Genomic DNA, 11,820 nt, shown 5'->3' with positions numbered 1-11,820 from the left:
TTTGGAGAGGTGAGGCATGATCAGATCATCTGTGTTTCTGGCCAGAGGTTTGACAGTGAGAGAGATGATCAAAAAAGAGGGATAGGGTTGTGTTTTATATTTTTTATTTTTTTAATCATAAGGGGTAGCATAGTAATTTACAACTTTTGTGCTTTAAATTTTTGGTAAATTTACTTTTTGAGTCCTCGTATTTTAGGGTTTTAAATAATTGAGTTCAAAATTAAAATGTTTAACGTCTTCAGTCCCTATAGCCATTTTTCTTAACCATTTGAGTCCAAATTTCTAACTTTGTTTGAATTTTTTTTTAGTTTTTCCTTAAAGACTAAAATGCCCCTGTATATCGTCGTCGTCGTCGTCGTCGTCGTCGTCGTCGTCGTCGTCGTCGTCGTCGTCGTCGTCGTCGTCGTCGTCGTCGTCGTCGTCGTCGTCGTCGTCGTCGTCGTCGTCGTCGTCGTCGTCGTCGTCGTCGTCGTCGTCGTCGTCGTCGTCGTCGTCGTCGTCGTCGTCGTCGTCGTCGTCGTCGTCGTCGTCGTCGTCGTCGTCGTCGTCGTCGTCGTCGTCGTCGTCGTCGTCGTCGTCGTCGTCGTCGTCGTCGTCGTCGTCGTCGTCGTCGTCGTCGTCGTCGTCGTCGTCGTCGTCGTCGTCGTCGTCGTCGTCGTCGTCGTCGTCGTCGTCGTCGTCGTCGTCGTCGTCGTCGTCGTCGTCGTCGTCGTCGTCGTCGTCGTCGTCGTCGTCGTCGTCGTCGTCGTCGTCGTCGTCGTCGTCGTCGTCGTCGTCGTCGTCGTCGTCGTCGTCGTCGTCGTCGTCGTCGTCGCGTCGTCGTCGTCGTCGTCGTCGTCGTCGTCGTCGTCGTCGTCGTCGTCCTGTTTCTCCCCTGTATATTATTTTATTATTAGTATTACTATTACTATTACTATTATACAAAAAAGAGTTAAGGGAATAGTGCCAGGCAACTTGCCTGGCACTCCCCTACTGGACCAACCAATTTTTAATTTCATTTTATTCCTAGCTTAAAATTACGGTTTCGTCATTTGTTTAAAATTACGTTTTCGCCCCTAATTCTAAATAAAATTATATTTTTGCCCTGGCTCAAAATTTACACTTTTGCCCTCAGTTCAAAAACCCATTTCTAATTCTATTCTCAGTTTAAATTTACGGTTTCGCCCTCCGTCTAAAATTACGCTTTTGCCCCACGTTCAAAATAAAAATATCTTTTTGCCCCTAGCTCAAAATTACGATTTTGCCCCCCAACTCAAATTTACGTTTTCGCCCACAGTTCAAAATAAAATTATATTTTTCCCCATAGCTCAAAATTATGATTTTGCCCTCAGTTTAAAATTATGATTTTGCCCCAGTTCAAAATATTTTTACGATTTTGCACTCTGTTCAAAATTATGATTTTGCTCCCATTTCAAAAATTACGATTTCTCCCCCGGTTAAAAATTATGATCTTGCCATCGTTTTACTTTTTTTTTTGTGCAAAACTATAGTACTGTTTTATTTTGCTTGGTTGACTCAATGCAACTTTTATTGTGTCATGCAGTTGTCTAACACTTGATCATTGGTCCTGACACATTAGTATTTTACCCCTAACTCAAAATTACAGACCTGTTATTGTTTTAATTTTTTTTAGCAAAACATGGTAGTGTATTCGTTTAATTGGTTGTCTCGATGTATTTTTTTAGATCGTGTTATAAGTAGTAGGTACAAGTAACTTAAATACATGCATACATGTTATGAAACTAAGAAATATTTGATTTAACGCCCCGCAACGCGGGCGGGCATAGGTGTAATTTTTATTCGTCCAGGCATGCCTGGTACATGCTCATTTGTCCTGAAAAATTACAACTTTGCTCCCAGTTTAAAATTATAGTCTTCCATCGTTTTAGTTATTTTTTAGTAAAAGTATGGTAGTGTTTTTGTTTTAATTGGTTGACTCGATGTAATTTTTATTTTGATATCGTGTTATGAGTAGTACGTACAAGTAACCGAAACACAGACATACATGTTATGAGAGAGAAATTTTCGACTTATTGCCCCGCAACGCGGGCGGGGCAAAAAATAGTATACATGCAAATGTTGAGGAATCGCTTTTCATAAGATATAATTCGCATCCGTCAACATATATCAAGGGACAAATTATTATTATTTTTTTCATCTTTGAAGTTACTTTGGCATGTTGGATCGGTTCAGGATGACACAACTGATGCTATGAAGATGACCATGAGCAGTTAGGCTCTTCGTGGCTTCCTCCAGGCGAACGGTTCAGTTAAGTTTTTACGTTTCTCAGTTTATACTCAAGTTTGGATATATTTTTGACTTTGACAACGTTGTATGAATTCATTGATGTGTTGGTTTATTTGAACTATTTGCATGTGTTTTGAGTTCTTGCTTTATAACTTGTTCGGTTGATGACAAAACCTAGTAATTTGTTGAGTGACATAGAGTAGGTTGACTCACACTAGTAAATAGTGTTTACTAGTGTTAAAATTATAAAAGATATCATGACAAAGACCTATTTTTTATTACCATATTAAATAATAAACTTTCCAACATCATGTCTATGTGAAGCAAATTAACCAAGGAAACTGAGTTTTGTGAAATCTAGAACCTAAAGTTTGGAGGAAGTTACATTTTATAAATCTGATATATTTTCTCGTAGTTAGTTTAAAGCTATTCTTCAAATCAATCAAAACCCCCAATTCTAGATTAGTAGTAGTTAATTAAATAATTTAGCTTAACACTAACCACATATTCCCCGCGGATAGGATACCCTACCTACGCTATCTATTTAGTTTAACTAGTAATAAGACCCGCGCGTGTTGCGGCACGAGGACATCACAAGTATCGAATAGATTTGTTCAAGTGTCAGGTAATGCGTTAAGCATATGAAAACGCGTGTTTCGACATATCTGATTGAACTCAATGTAACCTATATAAGTATTGCGATTGGATCACAACGTAAAGTAAACTGAATCTTTCTCGTACAATCATAACTTATTCTATAGGATGAATTAAACCTTTGAAAAAAAAGAAAAAAAAAACAACAATTTGACTCCACTCTGTCAAGAATAAAATTTATGAAAACGTACATAACATAAGTAAGAAAACGCATTATAATAAAATAAAATAAAAAGTACATCCAGAGACAAACTCGAATTGATACAGACACATACATAAAAATATGCACGTAAAAATGATTTTTTAAACGAAAACGTGTTATATTTGACCTAACTTGTTTACATAAAAAGTTTATGTCAAAACATGACACCCTTAAATTTATACGGTTACGTACATAAAAATATGCTCGGAAAAATAGTTTTTTTAAGTAAAAAAATGATATTGGTAAACAAAAGAAATTAACGAACGAATGTTGTCGAAGGAAATTTAAATTAGTAAAAAGCTAGGGGCTAAAAATGTCAATTATTAAAGTAGAAGAATAGTAAAGTTAGATAAGGGACTAAAATTAATTGCTCCAAAAGTAGAATGGCCGTAGCAAAGCTAAGGGGCTTGAAATGCAATTATGTAAAACTTGAGGGTGACAAGGCAAAGCCGGTGGGTATCCCCACCGACTTTGTCTTTTAAGTATAGAATTAGGTTTTTGCATAACCCTTACGACAGTCAGCAGTTTGGCAAAAAAACAACAAATTTGACAATATAAACTACAAACCGAGCCACAAACTAATTTGATGAAGTCCCAAACCATCTATATGATTAACGGCGGGTGAAATTAACCAAATTCGTACGATAAAATAACAAACACCCCTACACCTCGTTCTAGAAAAAGAACTGGTATAAACAAATGTACTAATCGTTGTAATCGATACAAAACATTACAAAACATATTATTACCTCAAAGCCCTAGTTTTGAAAGAAGTTCGCGCCATCTTGGAGTTTCTTCATCAAAGATGTAGGTCAAAGGAGACACAAGAACACCACTGCCTCCAATCTGCATCAGCATACACAGTTAAATCACATCCTTTCATATAACATGGTAAACAACTAAACAATTAAATTTGAGTTAGTTTATGTATGTAATATAACATCTTGGGCCATACTGTGTAGAGTTGATTAAAAACAAAGTATAACTAAATAATGGGCGCAAGTGTACGTTTTACCACCACCTCCTTTGTGGTCAGTTTTGACCCAAACCCATCTCAACCCAACCCGACGTCCCGACCCACTTGTTTTGCCACTCATACCAATAACGTGGATGCAGAATAGTGCAGCAGCCCGCGTCCAGTTATGATTCAAAGCATATTCAGGTTTGAAATCTTTTTTTGAAAAGTATGGCATCCCTCCACCTTTAGTGGGCCACAAATCCACTGGATCCAAGCCCAACAACACTCAGCATGGCCCAGTAAAGGCCCTAACGGGATTGGTGTAACATAATAACCATGCTTAACAAGTTGAAGATTGTGAGGACGATATCTTACCGCTCTTAGCTGCTGAACAGATTTGTAGAGTAACTTCTTGGGTACACAAATGACTATGGCGTAATAATCAGCTTTTACCCCACTGTCACTTCTGCGGAAGACTGGACTTATAGTAGGTCCCTGTTGTTGACATATGCGTTAGGTAAATAATAGGTTTACTCGCTCAATACTTATAAAAAAAACACATAAATCATATATACACATAAATAAAGAAGATAATTTCATATATCAATTTAAAACATAGTATAAACTATAAAATCATATTAACACAACAAAAAATCACGATATCATAAATACACCCATTTTCAAATTTATGACATTTATACCCTTCCATTGAAACTAGCATTAGAAAATGAGAGTTTGGGAGTGTAAGAAAAAAGATAAGGGTATAACGGGCATACTGATAAATCGTATTTAATGAAATGAGTATATTTGATATTAATATTTTTGGTCAGGTAACTATGATATTCTGAGTTTAAGGGTTGATATGAAATTGTCACCTAAAATATTCACCAAGATTGTGAAAAGTTGCTATTTTGCTTCGCTTGAAAAATAAAACAAATTTAAAGTAAAGTACGCGGATGGTCCTTGAGGTTTACCAAAATTTTGAATTTGGTTCCTAGCTTTCCAAAAGTACACGGATGGTCCCTGTGGTTTGCACTTTGTAACGCATTTAGTCCCCAACCAACAAATTTAAAGGTTTGCACTAAATACGTTACAAAGTGCAAACCACAGGGACCACCCATGTACTTTTGGAAAAAAAAAAAAAAAACTGGGGACTAAATGCGTTACAAAGTGTAAACCACAAGGACCATCTGTGTACTTATAGAAAGCTAGGGACCAAATCCAAAATTTTGGTAAACCATATGGACCATTTATCTACTTTACTCTTGAATTTAAAAGAAGAAAAAAACGTTGATATTATAAGCCTAATTATTTTTAAGATTCAAGAAAACAAGTATTACCTGCAGCCCAGATAGTGACGGTTGGCTCAAAATTCGCTCAGCTACTTCCTCTGTACTGTTTCCCCTCATGTTGGCAACTACCTGCAGAGATGCAACATATATGTAAGTAACAAGTAGGGGTGCTAAACATGTCATGTTAGCGGGTTGGCGAGTTTAACCCGATTTGAACCCGAAAATTTTAGACGAATCCAAAAAATTGTGTCACACATGAACCTGAACACGACCCGAATATTCGCGGGTTGACCCGAACCTGAAGTTTTTTTATTTTTTAATTTTTTTGCCACAAATTAATATATTATAATTAAAATTTACTACAAAAAAACACATATGTATATAATACAATTACATTTAAATTATAAAATCTTATGTTAATTTATCTTTGAAGTTGTAATTATGGCATAAAATACACACCCGATTTAATTTATGATATAAATCATATGGTAACAAAAATTATAATATACATGAGTTAAAACGGGTTAACCCAACTGGATTAACCCGAACCCGACCCGTTTAGCTAAACGGGTTTGCGGGTTCAACCTGAAACTGACCCAAACCCGTTTAGACTAAACCCAAACCCGCGAATTTCGTGTTAAGTTTGTGTCATGTTTTCAGATCGTGTCAGAAATTCACACCCTTGGTAACGAGTAAATAGTAATGTAATATTACTATATTACACCTTCCTAGAAAGAAGTCTTTGACTGTTAAACAACTTTAAACAAATATAAAATACTGTTATTAAAATTCTCGACTCAGAAAATATGTGCCATTAAGAGATGGCAAATAAAAACGGTAATTGTCTTACCGTGAACTGACCAAGTGCCCTTAAATGTGCCTCAAATCTTTCGAGAATTTCATGTGTGATATCCAAAAATCCTTCGCGCTGGAGTAGAGACTTCTTGCTAGCAACCAAGACAGCCTGAAGAAGATTCTACTCAAAAAACGAAATCTGGAAAAAACACAAACGTTGCATGGTTGGGCTAACAGACTTTACCTGACTTTCTAACAGCACTCCGCCTTCGATTTCTTTGAGATTGTTCTCTTTCAATGTGGTCCCGCTACTGACGAGATCTACGATAGCATCAGCTATCCCCATCTATATACGCAAGTGAAAATATGTGATGAAATTGATATAATAAAATATGAAACTTTTTACAAACCCAACTTTAAAAAAGGACAGTGAGCTATATCAGGTAAATCTCCTATCGTATATACGAAGTCACATGATAACTGTATAATGTAATTCCTATCCTGGTTAACTTAACTTTATATAAACCCAACTTCATTTTGAGAGGAAAAATGATGAAAAAAAAATAATATTTATTGCTCATGGGGAACGAGAGGCTGCACCAGCACTTCAGCAGTGAGACATTGTTCAAGTTCAAGTCCATTTATCATGGCATATTACATGAACATGAATCAAAGAATGTCTCACCGTAGAAGATGCCCCGTTAGTACGGACTTTTAATTTTTTTCTTCAACATTTTCTTAAGTATATTTAGGAGAAAACCAAACAGAATCACAACCACGATATCAAAAGAAAACCAAACCTATTGAGAGATCAATGATCTGGTTATGTTTTCTTATAACAGATTATTATGGTTCAGTAATGGTTATATGTGTATAGTATAACTAACCGAATTAACCCAGGTTACATTAAAACCCAACTTTAAATATATTGTTTTTTAATTATATGTTCTATGTCAAAAGAATTGTTACAAATATTTACAAATAACATATAAGTTATTTATGCTACTTTATAAATTGAAAGGGCTGCCGATATCTTATATTTGACCCAAGATATAATTGGACTTATTCACTGAAATTAACTTGAATACACCTACATCCAAAGCCAGCAATTACCGAATTAACCAAACCATCTTGTCCAATAAATGAACTTACCGAAATCCGAAAAATTTAGAACCAATCCAATCGGTTAAAAGAAATCTAAAACTCGACACATTAGTTTTAGGTTAGGTTTTAGCCCAAAAACAAACTGACCCATAATTACCCCTAATTTTATGTGATCCAAACCATTACTTGGATTTAGATATTTATTGAATTATATTTGTGGTGGCACCTCAAGGAACCAATTAGAAAACTTAACCATTATTACTACACAACCATGGGAAGTAAAAAGAAATATGACATAAAGATCCCAACTTTCTTGTAAGCTCATGCATCTCATTATAAATAAACTTGAATTGAAACATAACTCACCGCAGGAGCTGCCTCGAGTGCCCCATCAGCAGTTGAAAACTCAACATGCTGAAGCCCGCTCTCTTTCAGAAACTTAGGACCCAACTGAAAGAAAAAAAAAAGAAAATTATATAAATATCTGAGTTGGTTACTAGGAAAGAAAACTACAATAGCACCATGAAAGACGAATTATAAATTACATATGTGAAACCAGTGGCAACTCTTAGAGGCTTCTCAGCGGTCCATTGAGGCATTTCGGCTAGTTCCTTCATTGAATTAATTTTCTCAAAGATCCCATACTTTGGAATCTGTTAAAAACCGAAAATGAATTCATCTAAGTGTCTTTCAATATAGAATACAACTATTGGTTCTTAGCTTGTTCTTTAAAAAAAAGTAAAACTTACTGCAAGAGATAAACGACAATCTCCATATGCAAGTGCATCGTGAACAAGGATTAGATCTTCATTTCCCTATGAATAACAATTAAAAACCATAACTTTACATGCTATTAACACAGGCAAGCAGTGAGATGATCAAATACTTTGAACACAATGACATTATAGAAACTTTAGTACTTATGTAATTTTCTACTTTTAATTCTTTCCCTTTATCCTCCATTTGTCAAGTTTATTTCTTGCAATCAAGTAAGTTTCTGGCAAAAAGAACAAAACAAGAAACATGGAACAGTGTGCTGAAAAATGAAAATCAACTAAAAGGTTTTACTTTGATCACTCATAAAAAATAAAAACCACACGAAAACCGAAGACCATACTACCAAGTACTTGTTAGCATAATTTACAGTTAAAATACATCAACTTACAGCTTAGGTTCAACATGGAACTTTCGTGTGGCCGAATCCTCTTAAGATCAAGATAAAGATCTTAAAATACAAGGCAAGGTTATTGTTACAACGAATTTATATTTTGAGAAACGTGATATCAAAGATTTAACAAGAAAAAAGAAAGTAACAGACTGACAAATAAAGTTACTACCACGTAAAAATAATCTAGTCAAAATTGTGATATAAATACCATAAAGAAATCAACAATAATGATGCTGTATGAAATGAAACCAGAAGAATGAGCTATAAATTTTACAAAAAAAAAAAAAAAAAAAAAAAAAACAATATATCATATGGTGTGTCTTGAATTACCTGTCCATATTCACTAAGTGTGTCAAGACCAACAATACCAAGGTCTAAATCTCCTGAAACCAGCTTCTTCACGATATCTTTTGGGCGCTGAAACCAGACTTCTACGTTTGACAGCTGCAATCAGATATTGTAAATAAGTCAACTTTAGAAACAAATTGGACTGGACCATGGTCAGAACTCAGAACTTTGTTAATATCTCAAATACAGTGTGACTAAACTTCCTTCAAAATTTTATGTTAGCAGAATTACAAATTATGTCATCCCATAACAGGATAACAATCACAAAATGTTCAAAGGATACAAACGGTGACTGCCTGCGCAAAAATCATTTGTCTAAATGAGATACAGAAAATGATATTAGCTCAAATAATGCCATCAACCACCTAATTCCTTTACATGTCATTGATTTATGTTTCAGAGTAAGACAGTAATTAATTTGGTAAAATAAGTTTACAAAAAATAGATATCGGTGGTCCAGAACTAAACATAAATGCATGAGCTATTGTAGTCCACTAACTAGAGAAAAAAAAATTAATTTAAACCAACGGCTACTCCGTAACTTTATTCGAAATGAATCTCCCTAAAAAGAGCAACAAGATTCAAACAGAAAGCAATAGCCCATTTTCATCAATTTGATGATGTTATGTAGCATCGTATCAAACGAAAAGCGCATATAACAACATTCTTCCTATCCTCATTTCAGGAAAAAAACATACATTGCAATCAGGTTCCCAATGAAATCAGATTTCATCCTTCTAAAGGATATAATAGCTATCAAATATACAGTTATAAGGTATATATCACTATGCAACTACATTTTGACATAATATTCATAAAGAACTCATGTAAACCCTAAATAATTCAAAGTTTAACTACTAAAATCGATTAGAAACATCACACCTGAGGAATATCGGCAACGTATTGCCTCGGATTAGGTTGCCGCACAGATAACTGACAATCCTATCAAAACAAATACACAAAATCAAACAACAAAACAAACCGTTACATAAACAAAATCAAGATCTGAAACAGAAAACCTACTTTGAGAAGATCAAGTGTATCAGAGGCCATTCGACCTTTGCTCGGTAAACCTAACCTAATCTCATTCCGTTCCATCGCTTTCAAGTCGACGTTTCCGTTAACAACGGTCACCGGAGACGAAACAGAGCAGCATGAGACGGTGAATTTGACGGAAAACCGAACGGCAGAATGTGACGGCGGAGATGGAAGATATTGTGTGAAGTTGCAGGCGGCGGCCGGAATTAGAGACATAGCGTTGGTGTTAGATGTGTTGTGTTGTTTTTTCCGGCGAGATATAGAGGAGCAGCGGGATGAGCACCGCCGGGAAAGTGGTGGTGTGTGTGACAGATGGTGGTTTATGGTGGACACGTTTTAGTATACGAGTGAAGGATAACGGCAGCAGCTTACAGAGAGAGTAACCAGTAGAATATACGATACCAAATCAAATCTACTTCTTTATTTGTTTTATAGAATTTTACCTATATTATATTTACTCGGTATTGTTCGTGTTCGTTCGTTAAGGAATGAATTTGTTTATAAACTGTTCATGAAGTTATCCCAGCTGGTCGTCTCCTATAAGATGGTTCAATCTCTTTCTCCACTCGTCGTTTAGTTGGATCTTCTGCAAAGCAGCAACACCAGTGACTCGACACAAGGAGGGGAATAGGTGGGTTCTCCCTGTGACCACCCTCCGGCATAAGAATACGTATTGTTCTGAGGAATAAGTGTGTGTTGAGAGTAAAAGAGTGAGAGAGCGAATCCTTAAACCTGGAGGTGGAGTCCTCTATTTATAGCCGGAGAATAAAGGATGATGAGGAGGTCTGCCAGCTAGCCAGTGCTCGCCAGCTGTCCGACCAGAGAGAATATCCTTTTTGTCCCTTTTAACGTTGTCAGTCCTGTGGATGAAGTGGCGCGCAATCATTCGTTCCAGCTGGGCGCTTGCTTGTACTGGTTGTCGGCCTGTCCTCAAGGGATCTTGCAATCACAATTGGCGTCTGTCACACACCAACCAATGGCGGAATCATCGGAGTGGGACGAAGATAGATTGCTCATCACACATAACGCTAATTGTGATAATATTTAAATCAAAACCGTTTTCATTGCATAATTCAAATTGTCAAATATAACACATGGAATTCAAATTACAACAAACAAAAGACAATACAACGAGTTCAACATAACATAATAAATCAAATCTAGTAATTTCTTGAGCGTGTTTCTAGTCATCTCTACTAGATTTCATACGATCATCATCATCAACCTGTAACATGTTTAAAATAAAGTGTCAATGCGAAGGCATTGGCGAGTACACAAGGTTTGTATAAATATAGCATAAGTATAAAAGCATTTTCTCGAATCCACATGGCAATTTGTAAACAAGGTAACTAGCATGCATCACAATATGTCAAACCCAAGTGTCCACTAGTATTTAGCATCCCTCGCCACAAAAGTAACGAGACCGTTCAAGAATAAATAAAGACTTAACAAGACCCCGACGGGCGGCGTGCTACTCCTATAACGCTATATATGTAAAGTTGGGGCTTAGCAAAGTTAATGACATAAAGCATGTATAATCTAGCATGAACCTAAGTAAACAAGTAGCATGTATATAGGATTGAGAGTATAAAACATGTTTAAGTGTGTGATTGTGAGTTTCATATATTAACATGTTACAACCCAAAGTGTTTTAAAAGTAAAACGGGTCAAGTGTACTCACGGTTTTGCAAGCTTCCACTTGTGAATCCGTGAGGAGTTTGTTGGTTGTTTGATGATGGAACACCAAGTCCTTCTACACGAGGAAACGTAGGTGTATAATAACAGAGGATTAGGAATTTGGAATTAAAAGTATAACAAAGTAAATATACAAGAAAATAATCACTTAGACTTAGCACTCGTTCTTGACACTATGAAAACCCATAGGGGTTGGAATGATTTCATAGGTTTAATACCTATTAGAATCGTAACGAGGAACTAAGCACTTAGGTGATGTAACTTAGTAACTTGACAAATAACCATTTGGTTAGCATCAAGGGTTCAGTTTCTTACATGT

General features: G+C 35.9%; 1 protein-coding gene across 1 annotated transcript; it reads right to left on the bottom strand.

The window, feature by feature from the left end:
- Positions 1-3,658: 3,658 nt before the first annotated feature.
- LOC110928848 (ATP phosphoribosyltransferase 2, chloroplastic) lies at positions 3,659-10,225 on the bottom strand. The gene is made up of 11 exons (XM_022171894.2): positions 9,792-10,225; positions 9,651-9,710; positions 8,751-8,864; positions 8,002-8,067; positions 7,798-7,905; positions 7,619-7,702; positions 6,393-6,494; positions 6,204-6,317; positions 5,402-5,482; positions 4,437-4,556; positions 3,659-3,949 (listed from the first exon to the last, which is right to left on the bottom strand). Exons 1-11 carry the CDS (start codon positions 10,020-10,022, stop codon positions 3,854-3,856), a joined length of 1,176 nt encoding a protein of 391 aa, XP_022027586.1. The 5' UTR covers positions 10,023-10,225; the 3' UTR covers positions 3,659-3,853.
- Positions 10,226-11,820: the final 1,595 nt, after the last annotated feature.

Source organism: Helianthus annuus, chromosome 3, assembly GCF_002127325.2.
Source record: "Helianthus annuus cultivar XRQ/B chromosome 3, HanXRQr2.0-SUNRISE, whole genome shotgun sequence".
In the NCBI taxonomy this organism is placed as follows: domain Eukaryota; kingdom Viridiplantae; phylum Streptophyta; class Magnoliopsida; order Asterales; family Asteraceae; genus Helianthus; species Helianthus annuus.
The sequence above is the reverse complement of the archived record's forward strand: the minus strand, read 5'-3'. Positions and strand labels throughout refer to the sequence as shown.